General features: G+C 34.6%; 2 protein-coding genes across 6 annotated transcripts; one reads left to right on the top strand and one right to left on the bottom strand.

Moving 5' to 3' along the window:
* Positions 1 to 2,113: 2,113 nt before the first annotated feature.
* Positions 2,114 to 20,456, bottom strand: LOC125848053 (histone-lysine N-methyltransferase CLF-like). 5 transcript variants are annotated; one of them, XM_049527842.1, is made up of 20 exons: positions 20,231 to 20,455; positions 18,860 to 18,961; positions 18,417 to 18,742; positions 17,455 to 17,613; positions 16,126 to 16,210; positions 15,787 to 15,930; positions 15,636 to 15,683; positions 15,469 to 15,540; positions 14,573 to 15,288; positions 14,022 to 14,175; positions 13,691 to 13,911; positions 13,335 to 13,472; positions 11,296 to 11,386; positions 10,829 to 10,876; positions 10,615 to 10,743; positions 10,437 to 10,514; positions 10,208 to 10,353; positions 3,059 to 3,106; positions 2,666 to 2,976; positions 2,481 to 2,582 (listed from the first exon to the last, which is right to left on the bottom strand). In XM_049527842.1, the coding sequence occupies exons 1-19, from the start codon at positions 20,279 to 20,281 to the stop codon at positions 2,928 to 2,930; spliced, it is 2,805 nt and encodes a 934-aa protein (XP_049383799.1). In that variant the 5' UTR covers positions 20,282 to 20,455; the 3' UTR covers positions 2,481 to 2,582; positions 2,666 to 2,927. The 5 variants fall into 5 exon arrangements, with proteins under 5 accessions (XP_049383802.1, XP_049383799.1, XP_049383801.1 ...); XM_049527844.1 differs by having other exon boundaries at positions 3,063 to 3,106; XM_049527843.1 differs by having other exon boundaries at positions 14,573 to 15,285.
* A 3,144-nt stretch (positions 20,457 to 23,600) lies between these two features.
* On the top strand, positions 23,601 to 24,113 carry LOC125847461 (uncharacterized). The gene has a single exon (XM_049527078.1). The coding sequence runs from the start codon at positions 23,601 to 23,603 to the stop codon at positions 24,111 to 24,113; it is 513 nt and encodes a 170-aa protein (XP_049383035.1).
* The last annotated feature ends 917 nt before the right edge of the window (positions 24,114 to 25,030 follow it).

The following is a 25,030-nucleotide window of genomic DNA, read 5'->3' as shown; positions in this document are numbered from 1 at the left end:
AAAAAAAAAACACTGTTAATCCTTGTAAATTGTTCGTCAGTGCTATCAACAACTATATCATGTTCATACTCTGAAAAATTCTCATCACTGTTTTTATGTTCCTGCCAATAAATTATGTAACACAACAAGCAATTACAATCCTAATTTGTGTGTCTACATCATGATTGTTCATGCCTTGCTGTAATATTCTAAATTACTTCTCCATAATCCAAATGTTTTTCAATCACATTGCACAAAAATGAATGCCTACGGTAGTATTATAGGCATTCATTTTTGTGCAATGTGATTGAAAAACATTAGGATTCATACCTTCCCAAGCAGCTGCAACTGCATATCAAAATCACATGCACAAGGGACATTTTGCAAAGTTAATCCTTTGTGGTGGTTAAGACATGCCTGCTGCTTCTTTCTTTGGAGCTCCCCTTTACATACAACATAATTATACCAAACACGAACATAGAGCTGTTAAAGCAAGACAAACAGATGGATATAATCAGCTTTTCAATTAGTCAACAGTATAAATAAACTAATAGAAAGTATTGCACTCTCCATTTATAATCTTACAACATTGAAAATTAAAGACTTCTCAAGTATTAACAGTAAATGCTGAATTGATAGCTTAAAGTAAAGCCAAAAACAACTACTATGTCAAATCTTTAGATGTATACCGGACATAGAAATGTTGGTACCAGTTGACTAAATGCTTTAGTGAATCTTCTAACGTGTCAATTAATTGTCTCAAACATTCACTTACCAGCGATGAGTTGTTTTGTTTTATCATGTGGAACATGCATCTGAAACTAGTGTAAGACAAAAGCGGCTATTATCCGAAACTGAAACATGCATTGTTGGATGGTCGATTGGCAACAAACTGTTTGGTTTTATCATGCGGATAAGCCGACAAAATGTTTCAAGTTAGAAACCTGTAGATTCATATATACACGTGATATCCCCAAAGAAGATCAACAACCCAAGTCATACCAATCCTGGATGTATGATGCTGTGTGCAAGATAACGACCAATGTTCTTGGCGATCTATTCACACTGATCAGAAACTACAACGCATACGATGTAATCCTCAATGTCGTGTCTGACTCAGTGACACTACTGGATAGGCTCATATTATTTCCATGGACACATAAGCAACCTACGAAAATTAAAAGAATACAATGTCAATACTAATAGTACTGGACCAGATAACCTAACGACATGCACAAATAATGAAACATTACTAAAAGAAATATCATGATACAAATGAAGATATTACTGAGGATCCTACACCAAGTAAATTTTCCATAGAGAATTGTTACACATAGATAATCATTACACACGTATAAAGTTGGCATTTCTTCGCAATAGAGTACAACATAACCAATTAGAACCACTATTTTCTCAAATTTGTCTGAGGTTCTCAACCCACTGAATTTATCATTTTCTGGCCACATGGACAAACATCTTGCAAAAGCCGAGGTCACGCAAGTGAGTCACAACCAAAGAAAATTGCTCATCATCACTACAAAAAAATTTCATGATATATTGCAATTGGGTAAATGACGACTTGCTCAAAGTAGATATCCATGTCAAAAAATTATTTTGCTTCCACCTCGTCTTTCTTCCACTTAGAATGTTCCCTAAAAGATTCATGTATGCTGTCAATAGCTGTAGCATGACCTTTTTTCGACATGTAGATGAGCCATCATCAATTGCCATAGATTGATCAGTCATAGTCCACTTTCCTGTCCCAGTACCACTACTTCTGACATGCGTATGCCGAATACCATCAGAGTACTCATCACAAGATAGAGGTTCTTCACCCACTCCAGTTGCTTCATTTGATTGTTGTGTGAAAACAAGCATGGTAATCTTTATGTTTTTTCTCTTTTTCCGTAAATATTGAAAACAAAATGTTAGCTCAATGTGCAAAAATAGAACATACATACTTTCACACCTCTAGATAACTTACCAATACATGATCTGCCCAAATCTCAGATGACGAGTACCTCAGTTATTTTCAGGATCCCAACCATATCCAGAGCAACCTTGAAGGATGTCCTCAATTATTCTTTTTGTTTCTATCCTTAATCTGTTGCACTTGAACTTAATTGGGTGTTTGTATGTTTCTTACTTGCCAGAGTTCATCCAAAACTCATCTATAACTTCCCTCCAATGTGGACCATTAAGGGTAGAACCATTACATACATACTTCCTCGCATCATCATGTAAGATATGGATTAGAATCATTGCCTTGTCTTTTGTCCATTTGTCGGAGTTTGAACCATGTGGTTTGCTCATAACAACAATAAAAGTCCCTAAAAAGAATGGATCACAAGGTCAATCAGGCGGTCAATGTAGATAATATGTTGTTGGAAAAAAGAATGAGCCAATAAAAAAGCAAAGCCCTTGAAGTAACAGTAAACTCTTTCTTAGAAAGAGATGATATGATAATCATAGAAGAGCTCCTCATCTATCCCAGGCAGACATTGTATCTGGCTGATAATGGTAATTATAGAGGAGTTCCTCTCCTGCACAAATTATTTCTTTGGCAAATATATCAACTCTGTGACACCAGCCGCCATAATAACCTGTCAAAGAGTTAATTGAGCATTATTGAATCTACCATAGACAAACCAATCCAGGGAATGCCTACGAAAATTTCAGCAATTACCTTGGGGTAGCAACTTGGATCAGGGACTGGTTTGCGATCTTCAACTTGTCACTCTTCCACCAATAAGCATCATTGTATAAACTACATGTACACAAGACAAGTGATTCACGTAAGACTACAGCTGAGGCCCTACCCTATGGAGTAACTTAACAGGGTATGAAGGGCAAGTTGCTTCTCATGCCTGATCCTTTAAATTGAAGAGAAACAAAGAACTTTCACGATCCATAAATTATTCCAGGCTTATCAGCTTCATGGTGTGACATTATTTCACCAGTATGCTCCCCAAGGTTCTCATGCTTTCCATCACCATTCTGTTAGTAATGCTAAACATGAGCCCAAAAATAACAAGGATATAAAGACAGAAAGAAAAAGATTAACACTGTTAGAGATTACCTACAAGAAAGCACCCCAGCCAGACACATCAGATCTTCCAAGAAGAACCTGCAAATTAATGTAAGGAATTACAATTAGCCTAAATAAAGCTGGAACTATCCAAACCTTCATTTCTACCCTAGACACTATCAGAAAGTAGGCCTACAACGACATTTAATTAATGACATGTATATTAAATGTCATAAAATTAATGACATTTGATTAAAAATATCTAAGTTATTGGGACTTTTAATGCAAATGTCACAATATTAGTCGGCATTAAGTGACATCTACAAACAAATAGAGGAAATTTTCTTACATTTATAACTTTAAAGTTTTGCTAATGGAAAGTAAAAAATATCAGACCATCTACAGTTCTCTTAGAAAAAGGGAAAAAGAGAGTACTCTAGCATTCTTCTCTCAAAAACACAAAAACCCTAGCATCTCAACCCTCAGTGGCAGTGATGTCAACTGGACTGTTTTCGCCGGTGATTGTTTTCTTTGTAATCTCTTAAAAAGAGAAGCAGGAGCTCTGTATTATCTTGCTGCCGATAGATTCGACTTTACCAGAAGATAGTTTTTGTTGATTGGAATCTAAAGCAACACAGAAAGCGTACAGGGAATTTCCTTTTGGACTTACTTCATATCCCTTTCGAGCACACCGATCAATTTCTCAGAGTTCAGAGTCGCGCTCCATTAGCAGATATGCGGATCTTACCTGGTCATAGAGAATCAGTAAGTGACATAGACACAACAATGGACAATCCTCAAATGTTCTGATCAAAGAGTACTACATTTTTGGGTAAGTGCTTACCTCTATTTAGTTCTGTTTTGTTCACTCATCTGAATTTCTAATTTAAATGCGGTTGAAATGGTTGTGTTTTTTTCTTTTACTATAATGTTTCTTGAAGATTATCAGTTGAACAACATTATTATCCTCATTTAAAGACTCCTCCTATACTATCTTTTAACATGTACTAGTATTTATGTATGGCCATTTGAGATTTTTTGTGTCACTTTATAAAAGTGTATAATGTTGAGTTGGCACTTCAATATATTTTCACTTCTCATCTGGTTTTTATTGTTCTCTGTAAAACATGATCAATTTGGTCAAATCCGCTATTTCGTTAATGATCTTTAAAATTTGATCTACTTGCTCAGAAGGCATCTGCAACAGATAGGCAAGTAGAATGAACAATTTGAAATAGACTTTTTTTTTATGACAAGGGAAACCGCAGCTGCTACCCTTTGGTGCGCACAGGGTAAAATAGATTAGATGCTTTCATCTTTCTGGACTACTTTTTGAGGGCATATTTGAGCTTAGTTCTTGCTTTTCAGTTATCTTTGTTTAGGGAGCGCATTACTCGTCTTCTCATGCATGATCTTTACGATTCTTTCAATATTAGAATACTTTTTTTATTTTTACCCTTCCGTAGGAGCTCCATTAAATAAGTTTAATATTCATCATATTCAAGAATTTAGGAACACCCATGTCTATAACAAAAAGCAACACACTTAGGGGTAGTTTGGTAGGGTGTATGTATTAGTAATGTTGGTATTAATTATGCTTGCATTAATTATGATGAGACTATTTTTTATGCGGTGTTTGATTTGGTGTACTAAAAATAATATGCATTGCATAATTTCTTTTGAAAAAATTGTTCAGAAAAATACCCTCCACAAATACGGTGGAAAAGGTTTAGAAGGGCAATTGTATCTTTAAAAATGCTAATGCATGCATGGAAACCTCTTGCATTGCTAATACCATGGTTTTTCATGTATCAATTATACATAGCATAATACCAAATAGAGTGTATAATGTATAGCTAATGCAAGTTGAAAAAGTGTACCAAACAAGGTATTAGTAATACACCAAAGTTAATGCATACAACTATTTTACTAATGCATCCTACCAAATGAACTATAGGAACAAAATGCAATTCATATGTTGGCTAGTTAAATAAGTTTAACATTCATCATTTTCAAGAATTAATATTTTCTTCAGTTTTTTTAGAATATATTCTTAATATTATTTATGTAACTTTTAAGAAAATTATACTCATTGACCTCCTTCAAACTAAATTTAATTCTATAAAAATTGTTATACATGCAAGTAATAAGAATAAACAAGAACACAAAATAGTCATTACTCTTTCAATCTTTTGAATAAAAGAACATTAACTTGATGAGGCTTGGAGTTTCAAAGAAAACATAAGCATGGTTGCAGAAGAAGTTGTAGCAAACAAATTCTCCAACTTTGCTTAGATATCCTACTATTTCCCTCCTTTTATCTTCCTAAGTCTGATTTTGAAAGAAGTTGTCATAATTCCTTCAAAGCATCGTGTTGTTGCAACAGGATTGTTGGGTACTCAACCTACCTAAGTTTAGATTTAAAGTTTTTGGAAGACTACATGTTTTAGATCTACCCTACATTTGCTCAAGGATTATTAGAGGCCAATCAGTTTAGTTTTCAGAGGTGATGGCAAGCTCTTGAATCTTTGGTTCTTTTTTATTATAATGGTAACATATATTCATCTGCATTAATGGTGTGTTGGCCACAGTAAAACAAAAGTAGAAAGCCTATGTACATTTCACAAGGCTTCTAGAAAGTCTAGTATGAAGTTGGCCTCCTCTATACAAAATCCTTTAGACCAAAAATGCAATTCTTCTCAACTTACTGGATAGAATTGCTCTTATCTTAAAAACATCTGTTATTACTTACCATCCAAATGGTCAACCAAATACAAGTAGGAATAGCTCTCCACCATATCTTTTGCCTAACATTGCTCCCTGCTTGGTCTCAAGGAATCAGAAGCTCAAAAGTGTTCCCAGGCATCACCCATTTAAGGTTTCTAGAATGAGAAAAGCTGCAAAAATTGTGAGGTATAACCACGGTGGATGAAGAGATAGCTGTTGTTCTCATCGGTGGCTTTGCATAAGAAGCATCTAGAGCTCATCTCTGAAGTTTCTCACGAGTGAGACAAGCCTTTCTAGCTACTAATCAAGAAAAACAGTTGACCTTCAAAGGAACTTTGGCCCTCCAAATCTGCTTCCAGGGCCAATCTGTCTCATGTTGGCCCTCATTTCCAAAATAAGCATATGCTCCCCTGACAGTGTATATCTTCTTACCCCTCCCCTACCGAATCATGGTGTCTTCAACTTCAGAGATATCCCTCCTCCTTTCTATAGTTTGCAGAAATATTGTTTACCTCCATTTCCCAGTCATTGGGTCCTCCTCTGAGAGTGATGATCCAACCATTTAGATCCTAACTTCACTGATAGTCTTCCCAGTGAGCTCTGATGGACTTCCAGATGCTTACTCCATAGGGTGTGGTGACTGTTTTAGACTTAAGTGCACCAGTTGCACACTACTATCAGTGAATTTAGGTTCTAAATGAACGTATTTATTGTTGGGTTTTAAAGGTGTGAACAGGAAATGAAGGGTTGTGACTCTCCTGAAGAGTTGTGACTATGTCGAAGGGTTGTGAACTTTATGAAAGGTTGTGTCCTTTCTAAAGGATTGTGACCGTTTGAAAGGTTATGCCTTTTCCAAAGTGTTGTGACCTTTCTGAAAGGTTGTCTTCTTTCCAAAGAGTTGTGACCTTTACCCTTTGTTGGCTATAAATAGAGAGGTTTTCTCTCATTTTGTTGTATCGAATTCTTCCCTTCTTTTGCATACATTTCTTACAAAACAAAATCGATCGATCGTGTCTCTGTGTGTGATTCGTTGCTGTCATTTTGAGTTCGTTGAAATTATTGAAGTTTGAGGTACCACTACTTCTTTAATGGTTAATCCGTTTTATCTTGGGAGAAATTAATCTGCAACCTCGGGTACTTGAGGGGATTAAATTTCTTAAGGACACACAGTGGGTTCTGTGGACTCGAATAGTTCTTTGTGTTTTTCTTTTCATCTTTTATTATTTCTGGTTTGCTAATCTGAATACATGAGATAACATTTATTTCCTAGAAAAAAAGTACAAAGGTTGGTTTCACTATATTTCTGATTCCCTAGTTATGGTATTAAATAATAATGCTAATAACAACCAATCAAGGAAAAAAGATGCAGATATTTAGTTGTTCACATATGATATTTATGTTCTTTTTATGATACAATGCACTAGAAGCATCTATGATAGATTTGATTCATAGACTAATTTCACCTGAGTTAATTCTTCAAGTTTTTTATATGTTGTATCTTTCAATGTTTTAAACTTGACGAAGAAAGAACTTGAGAGGAAAAAATGTGAATGAAACGAAGAAGGAAAAACAAATATAAAAGGCAAGAAATAGGTGGACCAATAACCAATATGAAATGGAAAATTCATTCATCTAACTTCTTTTCTTGTGCTACAAAGTAACAGAAGTCAACAAATTATATACAACACTATTTGAAACTTTTTTTAATCTATTGTTTTATTGTTCACCTTACTTGAGAACATAGCATGATACTTTTACCATAAATATATGTATTTATTTTGGTCCAGAACAATAATAATTATTTACAACGATATTTGCCACAAATTATAGTAGCTTGCAATATGTAATTTCAATTAGTAAATAATATTTGAGTAGTTTGTCTCCCTCCGAATCTATGTGATTAGTCTCTAAATAGATAAAATAATTTTCTCAAGATCTTATTAACCAAGTTTCGGTAAGAAATCAAAAAAGGAAATAAAACAAATAGAAAATGATTATTGGAAGGTGGAGATAAGAGGCTCAAAGAGTCAAAATGAAAAATTGAACCATATGATATGTGAATGAACATTTTTGTGCCAATTTCCATTTACATTAGACAAGTGCAGTATCTACTTCAATGAATATTTTTTTCATGCTGTTAAAAAATTCTGCTTTAAAGTTTGAGCTCTTGATTTCCCAATTATTAGGCCATCCTTAATAATGACCGGCATACCGAATATCAAAGATCAAATTCTAAAATTGAATTAGTGTGTTAAGTCTTTTTTTCCACTTATTATGATTATTCCATTTTACAAATTATGCCAAGAGATTCAAATCCATAATTTTAATTTGATGGTTCAATTTTTAAAATTCTTAGCATTAATACATCGTATCTTTAAAATTATGGGTTAATATTATTTCTTTAAATTTTAAAGATTGCATTCTGTAACGAAGATATTAAATACCGATGAGCTCATTATGGAAGGGCTAAATTTGCCTACAACATTGAGTTGCTTGCTCATAAAACTAATAGGTAGAAAATAGAAATAACCAAAAAATAATAATTAGAAAGAAAAACATTTATGCATCAAACACCGTTTAATATATAGTTTGCTTGATTTTAAAAAAATTCAAATTATTTTTCTCATTCAACCACTCTTATTTTCTTTTTATGTGGATATTAAAAATATGACACCTGAGCCTAACCCAACCTTAAAAGCTAGCTCATGAAGGAATGATTGTTGAAGTGCATAAAAGCAGTTCATCATACCATTCCCCAACCAAAGTGGGATGTAGCCACACTAACACCCCTTTCACGCCCAGACCCAACTAGGACATGGACCGAGAGTCTAAACGGGGATGAACCTGACACTAAAACCATGTAAGGATATGGGACATGGGCCTAAGTCAACTCCAAAAGCTAGCTCATGAGTGGAAAATTGCTCAAGTACATATAAGTACCATTGTGGGATCTAGCCACGCTAGCAGGTACAAAGTAGGTTATATATGTTAGTATATCATAAATCGAAAGTAATGCAATTACGACTTTAAATTACTGAGTCAATAACCCATGATCATATTCAATGTTTATAAAATTTTGTAGTTTATTTGTGAGCTCTTTAACGGACAATACATAATTGAGTGCTTCTTTTTAGATATATATTTGTGGTGTCCAGGCTAGCTTCTACGCACCTTGATTAATTCCATAGGAAACCTGCCACCTCCTACCAACAACAAGTACCAGTTAACTCTATCCGCCAAGGCTAGGATGGATGAGAAGAAATCACCTATTTTTTTTGTTTTCGACTTCATTGACCAATATTGATCACCTCAATTGTATAACAAAAGCGACGATTTTAAGAAAGTTGTACTTCTAATAATATTCGCTAAATGAAAATGTTCGTGTAAGTAACTATGAGGATTATTGTTAACTTTTAATTACTTCCTAATAATTTGCTTTTCATTTTATAACAAGGGCTGCGACATCAGTCACTTCCAATCACATACAAGAGGCTATCAAATTAACTAACACAATTAAATTGGAGAGGAACCACAGAAGTAGGTGCAGAAAGAGTGGAAGAAGAACATCTCTTTTTGTTCCAAAATTAGTTTTTTTTTTTTTTTTGATAACCGAGCAATCTCCCAGTGACCCGCCCCTTTGGACCAATCACAGCCTTCTAAACTCGGCGGATAATGGGTCCCCCCTCCACCCTTCCCCTTGAACCAGTGACCTATTACCACTTGAGCTAGGCCTTGGGGGCAAAAATTAGTTAGATTTTCCTAGAATGTTAAAAAGAACTCCTATTTTTTCATATATAATCCCCATTTATGTTTTCTATGGTTAATGAAATTTGTAGGTATATTATTTTAATTTAGATGGTTATGATTTCATATAAAGTTAAAAGAAACCAATGACATTGTTTTATTGCCGAGATTACAGATTTCTGAGATAAAAGATTTTTATTGTTGGAATTAGTTGAAGATAACTTTTGTTTTTCAATATATGATCCATGTTTATGTCATCTATTGTTAACAAATTTGTAGGTATATGGTATATTATTTGAATTTAGATGCTTATGATATTATGTATAGTTAAAAGAAATCATTGCTGATATTTGCAGGATGTATTAAAAATATATGCATTAGCGTCAATAATAATTCAAAAAAATTCCAAACACTTTTAAAGATGTCGCAAAAAATAAGCTAAAAACATATAATGCTGAAATTTGATAAAAGTCATAAAGAAATGTCATTATACGTTTAGCGACATCAACCTATATTTTTGAAATTTTAATGTGACATTTCACAAATGTCATAAATAAATGTCGTAAATTTTTTTTTTTTTTTAATAAAGGTGAAGTTGAAATGTCGTAACTATTTTACCGACATTTACTTAGATGTCAGAAAATTTCCGACATTGAAATTTGAGACATTTATGCCAAATGTAAGACAAATGACTTATGTAACTTAATACAACATTTGTTGCAAGCTTACTTTCTTGTAGTGGGTGCCTCAGGCTTCCTTGCCCAGACATGTGGTGTATCTGGCGCATAACAATAATCATAGAAGAGTTCCTCTCCTGCACAAATTCTTTGTTTGGCAAATATACCAACTTTGTGATCTCCACCAGCCATAATAACCTGTCACAGAGTTAATTGAGCATTATTGAATCTACCATAGGCAAATCAATCTAGAGAGTGCCTACGCAAATTTCAGCAATTACCTTGGGGTAGCAATTTGGATCAGGAGAATGGTTTGCGAACTTCAACTTGTCACCTTTCCGATAAGCATCAAGCACACACTACATGCACACAAGACAAGTGATTTGCATCAGACCACAGTTGAGGCCCTACCCTAAGGACTAACTTAACAAGGTATGAACGGCAAGTCGTTTCTCATGCCTGGTCATTCAAATTGAAGAGAAATGAAGAATTTATAAGATCATAAATCTTTCCACGCCTATCAGCTTCATGGTGTGAGATTATTTCACCGGTATATTCTCCAAGGTACTCGTGCTTTCCAACACTATTCTGTGAGCAATTCTAAACATAAGCCCAAAAATAACAAGGATGTGCAGATAGAGAGAGAAAGAGCATAACTGTTCTTAGATATTACCTTCAAGAAAGCACCCCATCCAGACACATCAGACCGTCCAAGAAGAACCTGCAAAAATTAATGTAAGGGATAACAACTAGCCTAGAACTGGAACTTGAAAACCTCCATTCTTACACTAGAGCAGCTCTAAAGTCTAAAGATAATACATGAATAGGAAGGGTGAGGAAGAAAAGAGAGCAGCACAATTTTAAAAGCCTCACAAGACCCTAAAGTGAGATGATACATTATTAAAAATTATCAATTATTCACTTTTGTCCGTTACAATGTCTAACATGAATCAAAGGTTCAACTAAAAAGACTGGTTAATACCCGAACTTAAAATACGATAATGCCAAATTCAAACTTTATCCATCTAATTAAACTTTGAGAACAGAGGGAGGACATATATAATCATTTGTCTTAGTGGCAACCTCTAACTTGGAATAAAAATAACAAACTAGCCTTCACAAATAAATAGTGATAATTACCCTTTGATGTTGTTTGAGAAGAAGCTTCATGTTCTCGCAGTCATTATTGTCACCTCTTTGTGGAGGAATATCGAGAGTCCCATCACCACAGCTGCAAGAGCCAAATAACATAGACATGGAAGCTTTATAACTGAAAATGAAGGATATTAAAATGAACAAATTATGTGTTTTTTGATTCATTTACTAGTTATGTGGGTTTTATAACATAACGATTGTTTATATGTGGCGATTAATAATGAAGGGCAGTTAAAAGTTGGTTAATAATGGAGGGATTGTTATACAAGAATTACTACTTGAAAAGCACATTTTGTCCTTAAAAGCTTAATCCCCATTGCTTATACATGCATTTTTATTCCATATTATGTCCCGTGTATATAATAAAAATAGATTTCTGCATAATTTAGTATGTGTATTATTTAAAACTACCATCCAACTGTTGCATTAGTGATGAGATTGTTTTTCTTATGCAGCCAACCTCACACACTTGTTTTCTTATACAAGATTTTATGTCACGATTAACTACTCCAATACTACAACAAAAAGACCTTTTAACTCTTGATAAAACATAAATTGATGTCAACATTCACTCGAGCTTGAAAAGCTTGCTCCTCAGTTGTCACTCGCTCAGCAATAAATAATTATCAGCCATCAAATAAATCAATAAGGTTGGTCATTTTAGGGAGAGAAAAAGCTAGAGAAATGTTACATAGATGGTTTGGTTAAGTATGGTAGATGAAGATAACACGGTGAATTTGTCTTAATAGCTTATGCTTTTAGGAATCAATTGATCGCACAACAATAAAGTTTTGCATAACTAAATACAGTGTCTAATTTGTAACATAAAATTATGCTTTTTACGCTACAAGTAGACAGAAAATATTTGGAAAATCTTCAATGATTTGAGGGAAATCAGATGGGTGATGCCAATGCCAGGAAACACAAAGGAGTTAAGGAGACTAGACAGTTGGGATGAGTAGGAATTTTATCCAACCAGAATGAGAGATGGAGGATTGTCCCAACATGTATTTTGTAGGATATAGAAACCAAAGGTGTTTCGAGGATAGCAATGCAATATCTAGAAGTTGAAGATGAATTGCTTAAGCCTTTATTATTTTTGGTGTAAACAGGAATGTTAAGTAGAAACTAAAGATATTTTTGATGTTTTAGACTACATGTAAGAAACGAATAGATGGCGAGTTTCCTCTATTTTATAATTGTCTGTTTGGAAGACTATATGGTTGGTATAGTATACTTGTTAATATATAGAATGTTACCATTATAAGAAAAACATAAAATAATGATTACTAACATAAACTCGGAAAATTTTCATATAAACTTCTGCATAACCAATGTGGCATTTGATTTCCCGTAATAAACTCTACAACAGTCTATTCACTATTGTATTATTTCAGCCTGGGAGGAATAGTCTAAGATAGGGCCAGCATGGTCGGTGGGGATTCTTACTGACAATCTCAAGTTGGTAGGATTTGAGGCGGAGTAGTCTAGGTCTTAGAATAAGCCTACGCATATTAACAATACATCAATAAGAGTACTTATCAATAAAATTACCTTTAAAGTAGATATTGTATAACGACCCCTATATTATTGTTCTCAGCTAACAACCTCACACTACCATCCACAGAATAGCAGTCCCTTCATAATTATGCACCGCGTATCAAACTCTTCTTAATTATTCAATGCATAATAATTCATACATTACAGGCCTTGCATAACTAGTCCACGAACCAAACAAACCCTTTAGTGTGTTAGCTTGGCACAAGCAAATTAAAAATCATAGTTTAGGCTGTCGATAAAGTAGAGTGAGCATGGAGGGGCGATACAAGATCTCAAAAACGCAAGATGAATGGAAATTAGCAACCACTAAAAACAAGAAAGTACACCAAAGATGGGGAATCCGAGGACACAGATGCTCATAGGCACTAGAAATACTTCCAGCTTGACACTGCAAACTTATATCACCAACTTTCAGGAAATAGATAAAAACAGACAATAAATCCATAGCACTACCAGGAGCTCACCTGATCCAACAATTTCGGCAAACATCAGGATCGCATTCCCTGTCAACAGCAAAGCAAGGGCATTGCCTGCTTCTACACTGACCTTTTATGCAAAAACAACCACGAAAGTGATTCTTGCAATTCTTGATACTCTTGCATCTAGAATATAAGAATGACAAAGCATAGAAGAAGAACTAATTAATATAGGCACAAAACTGTGGTTAAAGAGTTGTTTAAGAGACCAAAAACGAAAAAGATGGACAAACCCCAGAAAACAATAAAAATGGTTTAGCACTGTGGATTTCATAAGAATAATTTACAGCCCAGGTCCCACATTATTATCGCACTGGAGTTAGTCGAGAAGAATGCTGTCTTACCCACAATATTTTTCACAGGGGGTCCCATTTACGATACAAGGACACTCTTTTCCACAAGGTACTTGACAATTACATGGATTATAGTGACGGCAAAGCTTGTCTTTCCTCTGAGATATTCTTTTCCTAAGTGCATTATATCCAGCTGATTTCCCTGTGTATTTTAAGCGGCGAACTCTACCTCTTCTATGTAAGAATCTAGATTTTCTCCGTGGTTGATTACCCTGAAATTGAATTCAAAACAGGATCAACTTAAGTGGGGGTAATAATAATATTACTACTGTTCAACAAGAACACAAAGCAACATGCTGATGAACAAAGTCAATATACTAACCACGATTGTATGGCCATCACCCTTAAAAGAGCCTTGAAACATTCCATTCACCCCATCACTTACTAGGGATAGCTTATTCTCGGAATTGTTCATATACTGGAACACCTCCCAACAAGTTTTTAAACCATTCAGCAGATTTCGAGCAATCATGCAGCTGTATGACAAAATAAGGTGCTCAAGTCAGGTAAATTTTGCCAGCAGTGGTCTAGCATTTTCATTCGTCTAGGAGAGCATTGACAAGTAAAACAGGAATTGAATGCACACACAATCATCAAACATAAAAAGTCCGATTGCCATTTCCAACTTAGTTCGGAGGAAATTAATGAGGAATATTTTGCAAGTTCTAGTTTGCCTATTGAGAACTAGCATGAATTTGATTAAAAAGCTAGCACAACAATTTCTTATTAGACAAAAGTAAGCCAGTATTTGAGTGAATGATTTATGAAGATATTACAGAAGAGATAGTGTTGACAAACAAGGTATACAACGTCAAAGAACTGAGAAGAACAGGAGTAGAATTAGTTGCAAAGAGTAATTTGAAGTTAACTGACCTGCTCCGACCAAACATTTCCAGACCTTTTTCAAAGAGAGCCTTTTCAAGTGGTCTCCATGGTTTGTCACCATCTATTTCTTGATTGCAGTTATTCTCATCCCCAAACTCATTCTCCCTCAATGTGTCGTCATGATTCATCCCATTTTTTTCACTGGCAGCGTCTTCATATTGGCAACCAAAACCCTCACCTTGCAAAGAATTTTTACTGCCCAATACTGGAGAGATGTCCCTCCTAGAAGTTCTACCACACTGAGGTTGTTGTGATTCTAGGGAACATGAACCAACATCTTTGAAATCCTTATGTGAATTAGAGTGGAGATTCAAGTCTTTGGACACTAGACTTCCAGAAGCTATATAGTCAGACTCCACAGCCATCAGATTTATTTGCCGCTTTTTAGTGGCAACTAGAACATTTTCAGCTATTCTCTTGCATTTTCCTTTGGTGCTCCCCACTTTACTATCAGATTTTCTGTTAGATGGAGAAGCAGAACGCTGAACAGTAGTGATGTCACATAACAGCCTAAGCTCTGAACCGATATTCTCAGAGATGTTCTTTGCAATCAATGAAGCACTTTCGCTTTCGCAAGAATTTGATGTCCTTGATAGATGCTCCCTACCAGACACCTCAGTATTATTAGCAATTTCAGATAGTCGGACATGGTTTTCTCCATGATTAGCAATCTGAGAGGGGGTCAATCCAGCTTCGCTTTCCTTCTTGATGGCCAGAAATGAGTAAAAGAGCTCAGAAGGTTAGTAGGTATTGTTGCCACAATAGGAGTAAAGAATAAGTACATACCACTACTAAGAAATGATAGTTGTTTATAAAGGAAAAGATTCAGGTCAGGGCCAAATTGATGTCAACAGAAATTACATAAAAGAAGGGGAGCAAGATACCAGGCGATAGCAATTTGAACAACAGGGCTCCTTATCCACGTCGGGAGAGCACCATGGCAATTGTTTTTCAGCCTTATGAATGTAAGGAGTAAAACACACTATAAGAATCTGTTTCGAAGTACAGAGTTCTGAGACACTAAAACATTGGTTAAATAGCCATTCCATACCGGAAAAATCAGGTCCTGTGAACATCCATGTGATTGACAATCAAAAACCTGCAAGTGAGGACAAAACGAGAAAAAGGAAAGAAGTATATTCAGAAGGAAAAGTATGAAGCAGAAAACAAGCCAGGAGTTAAAAGAACAGATATATACATACAAGGCATCGACGACAAAATAGGGTGTCAAAAGAATCTAGAGCAGCATCAAGATCATTGTCAAGAAATAAATCTGGAGTCCCTTGGATGTTCTCGTTCTTTGGGGGGCATTCATGTTTGTCCTTAACAAGATCTTCATATCTTGCCTGTATAAGATAGACACTGGATTGTGATTTATCTCTGTAATAAACCCAGAAAAACCAAATGGGAAACAGCTGGACAATAGTTCGCATTGTGAGCAGTTTTATTCGATAATGAGAACTTAATAATAGAGTGTAGTTTGTTTTGTTTTTTTATAAAGGAATAACAAGGAGTAGTTATTCTCTAAACGAAGTGTGTACCTTGACTTCACTGGGTTTTCTAGACAAGAACTGCCCTAGCAATTCTAACACTGTATCAGACAGGCCAATTTGTTGGATAGTTGAACTGCAAGTAAGTAAACAGTGATACATCATCTTAGCCACATATTGGATTAGATAGCACATTCTATGAAAAGTGCCAGACAAAATCTACTTCACCGGTATTTAAAAGAACATTTAGCAAACAATCCAGCAACAAATAGCAGACCATAATGAAAATCTTATAAGCCATGCTCCAAGCTCAAGACCATGTGAACCCTTTCCGTATGGCATGCTATATTCCAGATAATTAAAGATTTAAACATAGTTCATATGTACAAGTTGAAACGTCCTAAAATGAGTTTCAAAGGGCATCTTTGTGAAAGAAATTAAGTTTTTAAGGAACTGCTTTCTTTAATTAATTGATCACAAAGATGGATGGCAAGAGAAGAGGCTAAAACAGAAGAGATCTGTATTTGACATTAACTGAACAAAGATCTATATTACATTTAGAACAGCGTAAAATCTGAAAATGGTACTGAGCTCATAGTTCTAGACAAATAATAGGTAAAATTACTACTAAAGAGAGACAAGAATAACAAATAATGTATAGACATTTAAGAGTGCCATAACATATCTAGTAGGTAATATTCTCTATCTGAATATGGAGCTAGACCCCAGGAAAAAAATGATCTGATTGTCATGAGGTGATATGCTAATGATCTACCAATGGCAAAAAATACCCTGCTCTAAGAAACATGATGTTGTGGATGCAAGGAAGACAATTAATTTAAGTATTTAATTATATTTATTTATTATTTTTTTATAATTTAAGTAACTTCATTTATTATTCTAAAATGGAGTTTATATTTCATAGTTTCATAAGGATTAGATTAAGTTATAGTTATTAGTTTGGAATAGGATTTAGGTCTCCTACTTTCGTAAGAATTAGACTTCCTATTGATGTAATAAGACTCTTATTTAAAGGGGCTTTTGATGAATAAATCAATAAGTCATTCTTCAGCAAAAAACAAGAGATTAGATTTCTCTCTTCCATTTGAAGAGCTGAAGAGATCGGAGTTCCCTCTTTTAATGAACTCTAAGATTTCAGCCTCCCTTTAACAAGATCGGAGTTCCCTCTTTTAATGAACTCTAAGATTTCAGCCTCCCTTTAACGAGCTGATTTATATATCAAGATTCATAACACATGACACCATTGTTTCATGTGGAAAGAATGTTCTGATTGATGATTCTAATACAGTAGAAAGAAAAACCAAAAATATAGGAGGGCACAATTCAATCCAGTACTTTATGTAGCTTAATTATACCAACCGCAGCATAACATCTTCGTACTCTACAAACTTCTTTTCTTGTTTGTCTTCAAGTAATTCTTCCTCACTATCACTGCAAATTAGAGCTTCTCCACTATTCTTGTCATAATAAATTCTTCTACAACCAACCACTGATTGATTCACGGGCATCTCCTGATTTCTGCACAAGTCAAAGTAGGATCAGAACAGTCAAAAATAACAAGAAAACTCTTCATCTTCAACAATTGCCAAAGCTGTAGTCTAGTGATTTAAGTCTGATTCTCCCACACAATAAGGGAGAGGGGATACGTTTAAGGAGATAATAATCTTCAACAAGAATGATGAAATTTTAGAGTGTTACCAGTTTTAGAATCGTGATTTACAATGTTACTGGAAACTTAAAATTAAAAGACAACACCAAAAACAAGAAGACTTCCACTCTCATTGGAAAGAAGCTATAGAAGGAGAGAAGGATGTCAATGCCATTTAAATGGTTTCCTCCTCGGCGGGAATAACTTTGAATTTGTCATCCTTGTTCAACTGACATCCCTTCCGAGAACAGGCATAAAATGAAATCCCATAGTGCAAAATAAAACATTTCTAAGGCCTAGAGGATCAATAATTATACAAAAGTCCAGAAGCAGATGATTTTAAATTCCGATGATGAAAAACACAAGACACTAAGATCAAAGCCACTGTAAAGGGTGAGCACAGGTGATTCAAAATTGCACTAAATACATCCCTTGTATGATCAGATGCAACAGTTAACACCTAAAAAATACTCAGTAAGGAAAATAATTGTAAATTGAAGATTATCAAGAAATATATGGTTAGACATTCATGAGGTTCAATAGCATGCCATACTGATGAAAGAACCTCAAATTTCATATAGGAAGCAAGCTAAATTAAGAATATAAGGAAAAGAAGAGGCACAAATCAAACTTGAAGACCACATGACTTGTCCATCAAGGTAACTTAACATACCTATCCAAAAATACCCATGTAGTATATTGAGGCAGTCTTTCCACTTGAGGAAGTATAATGGGACATACAGCACTATTGACAGCAATGCTAGATCCTAGACGAATTTCAGAAGAGGCATATCCATCATCTTCACAACTATTGCTATCATTATCTCCATTGCTGGAACCAATCCCAGTTTGCATATTAATTACATCCTGCTGTCTCTTAGACAGAAGATCAATGCTAATATCCGCACCATGAACTATAAGATTTTTTCTCTCTGTTGACAACTTCAAAAAAAATTCCCCCAAATCATACGCCTTTTGTGCATTCTCTTCTGTCCTTTTCTGGAAGTAGACAAAACAGATCCTTGGTTGTACAAACCTTGTAAAAGCACCTCAATCGAAATACACAATAAAACATTGGGGGGAAGTGGGAGAAAACTAACAATTCATAAAACGCACCTTTACATAATCAGCACGTTTAGAAGCAAATTGTCCCTTCAAAGATTCAGTAACTGATAAGAATTCATCAGCTTCTATGGTTGTTCCTTCAGGTGCATCAATCTGTCCAAAGCAGTATAGCATTGGATGACATAATAAGTCACAGAAGGAAATATAACTATATAACTAAGGGTAACAAGAAAATGGCAAACATTGAGAATAAGATTGACAAATAGTTTTCCTGTCCTCGAAGTCAAAAGTGCAAGCCACCAGGACAATGCAGTGAGCAGAAAGGAATTGAGAATAGGAAAATAATTATGAGAAAGACATTGGTGGAACAGAAATATGGTTCCACACACCAATTGTCAATAAATGTGGTAATAAAATGGAACCCCAAAACATAAGAGACTAAGAATCTACACACACCTAACTTCCAACACTATCATTTTTTAGAGCTGGTCTCTTGTTCGCAACTCAACTATTGCAACACCATCATTATGACAACCCAATTGCCAGTGTGGTTTTTTTTTTGAGAAGGTAACATCTCAATTGCTGGTATTTTTAAAAGCGAAAAGAAAAAAAAAACATCATGGGCCTTGAAGCGAAAAGCGAGAAATGAAGTGCATTATTTTTTTAGGCGAAGCGCACAATTCAAGTATTAATAAGTATCAAACAGTTATGAACTACTAAAATAACTAATTATCGCATCAAATTACAATAATGCTGGTATTAATCGATTTCTTGATCACTTCTAGTTGTGATCACTTTGCATGTCATTTTTTGAAGCTTACACCTTGTTTTTTTCTTTTATAGATAATGATAACGGATTGTATTAGAAAAAAGAATCAGCACTAACCAAGTGCAAGAAGTGAAGTTACAAATTATGCAATTCACCAATCATGTCTGAACTCTTAAGCTTACACTTTGTTGAAGTTCATGACTTCAACTATGAAGCTATGATCCTCACTATGCATCGCTTTAAGTAATGAAACAATGGTTTTAGATAATATCGTCAAGTATTAAACACCATATTTGGAGGAAAGGTTCACTCCAGTATAAATAAGTCCAATCAAGAAATGGGATAGGCCACCATACTCTATGAAATCAAATGGAAATGAAAGACCAACTAGAGAGAACAAGAAGAAAACTGCACTTAGTGATGCGAGTAACCAAATTTCTTTTATGGATATATTCAGCCCATCGAAAATCCTAGGTTAACAAGCACAATCCTACTACCACTGCAGCGTGACTTACCAGATTATCCTACAATGCAATTGGAATCAACTCAAAGCAGTCGAGTTAATCAAAACAAAGAATCAACAATCGTATTCATAATTCAACTAAAATCAATTGAAAAAAACAGTTAACAAATAATGGGAATAAGAATTTTACTGGAAGATCAATGGTAAGTTGACCAATGAGAATTGAAGAAGTGCCCGCCATTCCAATTGGCGAAGATTAAGATGCAGCGTGAAGCTCGATTCCCCGATGAAGGAGATCGGAGTCCTACACGACCCCGAGAGAGTGAGAGGAATTGATTAAGAGAAGAAATTACTCTCCGGCCGCAGTTGAAACCCTAGGTTTTTGGATGTTAGGGCATCCCTTTTATTTTTTCTCTTCGGAGCCGCATTTTCGAGGATTTATTTTCTTTCCTAAAAATGCTACTACTACTCCTTCTCATTTGGTGCGGAGAAATGGGTAGCGCCACCGCTGCGACTTACTAAATTTTGGGGGAATCTCCTTCTAGCTATAGGCATATTGTTTTGTATTTTAGCCACGTGTCAACTTTTGGGGTCATCCACCGGGATAGTGTATTAAAAGTGACAAAGTAGTTTGTTAATTAGGTAAGAGTCCTCCAAGTTTTAAATATTAGGTAGAAGTGACAAATATATAATTAATATTAATGAAATTAAAAAATCTTTCCTCAACAGCCCCAAACTTTTAACTTTTACACTTTTACCCTATATTTTTTACCTCAAAATACCTAAAATTTCACTAAAATATATGAGAAGAAAAAAGGCGGTACTTTTTTCTCACCTGCAGCGTCTTCAACAACGAGCCTGAAGGACAACTACCAAGTCTTCAACGAGGCTGAAGTATGCTTCTCAATTCCCTTCTTCTTCTTTTTCTTCATCCTCATCATTCTTAATTTGTAAGCATATATGTGGTTTATGAGAAGATCTATCGAGAAAATTTTGTGAAAATGGATACCAAAAATTTTTGAACTTTTTGCATTGCATTGGTTTTCGTTTGATCTTGAAATTAACTCAAAAGAACATTATTGATAAGTATAAAAATTACTTTGTGTCCATTCTTCAGCTAGGTTTATTAAATCTAATTTGATTATTTCAGCCAACAACTTTCGTAGTTGTCTGGACAACTGCTGAAGTTGTTTGTAGAAATAAATAAACATCTCTGTCAGATATAGAAATTGTCTAACAACAGTCTGTAGCTATCGGACGATTATAGAAGTTGTCCAACAACTGTCTGTAGTTATCGAACAATTATAGAAGTTGTCCCAACAACTATTGCAGTTGTTTGACAGTTGTGTTCAGTTGCTGGTCAACGGATTAGTTTTTAGGACAAGTAATATAATTGTGGGCAAAGTATTAATTGTTGAAATAAATAATTGAAGAATTATAGCAGTCTCCAAAGCTACTAAACTTTTATACCAATTGTTGATAGTTGTGAGGTAACTAAATAGATGTAAAACAAGTAATCAATGTTCTTTTGCAATTTTGCAGTTCTTTGATAAATGTCTTACTTGTTATGTCTCCAGGTATTGTTTCTCTCTATGGAAGACCATATAATAATAGGAGTTGATTTACATGGTGAATGGGTGGAGAATCCTACTCGTTATACTTGGCGTTCGAAGGGCCGGAAGACAGTACCGATAAAGATAAGTGAGAATGTTACGTACGATGAATTGGTTGACATCATTGTTTCTAGGTTTGAATTAGATTGTGATAAAAATGATCTATCTATTAGTTACATGCTTGACTTTATTGAAAAGCAAAAAGGAGCTCCTTCTAGGATAAAAAACGATCTTGATTTGCGATTTTTGTTGGATGATCAAAGTAGGCCAATTTTAAGGATATCTATGGTTGAGAAGATTATAGAGACTACAAATTCAGTTGTAAATGTTGAAGAGCATCCTGTTACAATGGATATTCCTATAAATGAGGAAGCTTCACTACATCCAATATCAACACAAGGTAGCCGCTACACAGATGATGACGGCACAGATTTTTATAAGGGTAAAATTTTCAAGGACAAGCAAGAATTAACTAAATTGTTGAAGCTTGCTTCCGTGAAGAAAGATCAAAGATTCAAATCTGTGAAGAGTTCTAAAGATGTGTATTGTGCTAAATGTGTAGATCAGAATTGTGATTGGTGGTTGCGAGCTACAAAACTTAAAAGTTGTAATAGATTTGAAATTACAAAGTATCGCAACATTCACTCATGTGGGGCACAACACTTTACAAGTCATCATCCACATGCCTCAGCAGATGTCATTGCAGAAGACATACAACCTAATTACTTGAATGGAAAAGGTCCTTCCACAAAAGACATAAAAGATATAGTGCAAGCAGATTTGGGCTGCAAGATTAGTTACCGGAAGTGTTGGAAAAGTAGTGAGATAGCAAAGGCTATGATAAAAGGGACACCAGAGCACGGATATGCAGTTCTAGATGGTTATTGTCATATGCTTATGACTATAAATGAAGGAAGCAAGACATCGTTAAAGCTTGATGACAAGGGAAGGTTCAAATATTTTTTTGCATCTTATGGAGCTTGGATTAGGGGGTTTGTGCATATGAGAAAAGTTTTAGCCGTTGATGGAACATTCTTAAGAGGTCGTTACGATGGAGTTTTGTTATGTGCTGTCGCACAGGATACAGAAAATCATGTTTTTCCTGTTGCATTTTGTGTAGTAGATAAGGAATGTGATGCCGCATATGAGTACTTTTTTGAGAAATTGTTGGACATAGTCCCTGATACTTCTGAGTTGTGCATTATTTCTGATAGGCATCCAAACATAGAAAAAACACTATCAAAATTTTACTCTGAAGAATACCATAGATGTTGCACGAGGCATTTTGGTGAAAATGCCCATAAAATTTTTCATCGTGAAGCTTTTCTTGGACATTATTACCATGCAACAAAAGCATATCGGAGAGATGTGTTCCATGACCATTTTGAACAAATCCGAATTATCAATGCGGAGGTCGCTGATTATCTTGAGAATGTTGGGTTTCACAAATGGAGTAGAGCATATTTTCCAGGAAACAGGTAAACTTTCTTACTAGTTCAAACATAAATATTGCAGGTCTCTAACAATTGTTGTAGTTGTTGGAATAATTAGTATAGTTGTTCGAACAATTATTGTAGTTGTTGGGACAATTATTATAATCGTTGGAACAATTATTATAGTCGTTGGACAACTTTCATAGTTGTTTCAACAGCTGCAGAAGTTGTGGGACATTAAAAATAGTTGTTTTCAAAACTATAATAGTTATTAAAAATCTGCAATAGTTTGTATTTTAATTTTTGATATTTTTGAATTTTTATATTTCAGATATGATGTATTGACCTCAAATATTGCTGAGTCTGTTAATGCAATGTTCAATGAAGCAAGAGAATTTCCCATTATTGCCTTGTTAAATGATATAAGCAAGAGATGTCGGAAAAATTTCATGAGAGAAGAATGGCATACGCCAAGTTAAAAACCACCTTCGTTCCTTCAGCTGAAACTAAAATAATGGCTAATAAGAATCTGGGAAATAAATTATTGGTTCATCAAATTGATGAAGACACCTTCAGCGTCACCGCGGACAATGGAATCGCAATGGTCCATCTTCGAAGTAAAATATGTTTGTGTCAAGAGTTTGACTTGGATAAAATACCCTGTCAACATGCTATGGCTGCGCTCAGACAGAAATTTGGAGATGAATATGGCAAGATGATTTATGAGTACTCTTTTCCGTATTATAAGGTAGAGTCATATATACTTGCATATGCAGATCCAATCTATCCAGTGCCAGCTGAAGAATTTTGGAATCTTCCTCTGAAAATTTTAGAGAGAGTAATACCTCCACCTGAAAAGAAAACTAAACTGGGAAGGAAGCAACTGAAACGAGTACCTACTATAGGAGAAGTGATTTCAAAGAAAAGAAATAAATGCTCTCTATGTAAAAGATTTGTCCACAAAAAAACTTCATGTCCTACGAGATCGAATGAAGTTGCAGGAACAAGTAATGGTGTAGTTTCATGAGTTATTATCGTATGCATAACATGTATTTACAAATGCTATGATTAGTTCAAACAATTATGTAGTTAAGATTTTTATTAGATGTATACCAACAACTTCAAAAGTTGTTGGACAACGGATACAGTTGAAGGGGTCAAGTTTTTCAATTAACTGCACATTATTATCCAACAACTTTTTAATTGTCCAACGTCTTCTCACAGTTGTCCAACAACTTCGGATAGCTGTCTAACAACTCTAATAGTTGTTGGGACAATTTTTATAATTATTAAGATTACTTCGCATTGATATTGAAGATCAATAGAGTTATTTTGTGAATTATTAAGTATAAACTAAGTCGTTTAACAATAATTGAAGATCGATCGAGTTATTTTGTGAATTATTAGTATAAACTAAGTCGTTTAGTAAAAAAAATTAAAGGTCAATCGAGTTATTTTGTAAATTCTTAAGTATAAACTAAGTTGTTTAGTAAAAATTAATGATTGATCGAGTTATTTTGTGGATTATTAAGTATAAACTAAGTCATTTAGTAAAAATTAAAGATCGATCGAGTTATTTTGTAGATTATTAAGTATAAACTAAGCCGTTTAGTAAAAATTAAAGATCGATCGAGTTATATTGTGGATTATTAAGTATAAACTAAGTCGTTTAGTAAAAATTAAAGATCGATCGAGTTATTTTGTGGATTATTAAGTATAAACTAAGTCGTTTAGTAAAAATTAAAGATCGATCAAGTTATTTTGTAAATTATTAAGTATAAACTATGCAATTTTGTGCAAAACAACTAAAGAATTAGACGAACAACTAAACCAGTTGCAGGAACAACTAAACTAGTTGTAGAAACAATTGAACCAGTTGTACGAACAACTGAAGTAGTTGTAGGAACAATTGAACCAATTGTACGAACAACTGAAGCACTTACA

The sequence above is a fragment of the Solanum stenotomum genome, chromosome 12, assembly GCF_019186545.1.
Source record: "Solanum stenotomum isolate F172 chromosome 12, ASM1918654v1, whole genome shotgun sequence".
Classification (NCBI taxonomy): Eukaryota; Viridiplantae; Streptophyta; class Magnoliopsida; order Solanales; family Solanaceae; genus Solanum; species Solanum stenotomum.
This window is presented reverse-complemented; position numbering and strand designations above follow the sequence as displayed.

Excerpts from the sequence above, each read along its gene's own strand:
- LOC125848053 (XM_049527842.1), bottom strand. The coding sequence starts at position 20,281 with ATGGCGGGCACTTCTTCAATTCTCATTGGTCAACTTACCATTGATCTT. Across the intron at positions 15,541-15,635 it reads CACAGGACCTGATTTTTCCG|GCTGAAAAACAATTGCCATG; the intron begins GTATGGAATGGC and ends TACATTCATAAG. Across the intron at positions 10,877-11,295 it reads TTCTCAAACAACATCAAAGG|GTTCTTCTTGGACGGTCTGA; the intron begins GTAATTATCACT and ends TAATTTTTGCAG.
- LOC125847461 (XM_049527078.1), top strand. The coding sequence starts at position 23,601 with ATGGCTAATAAGAATCTGGGAAATAAATTATTGGTTCATCAAATTGAT.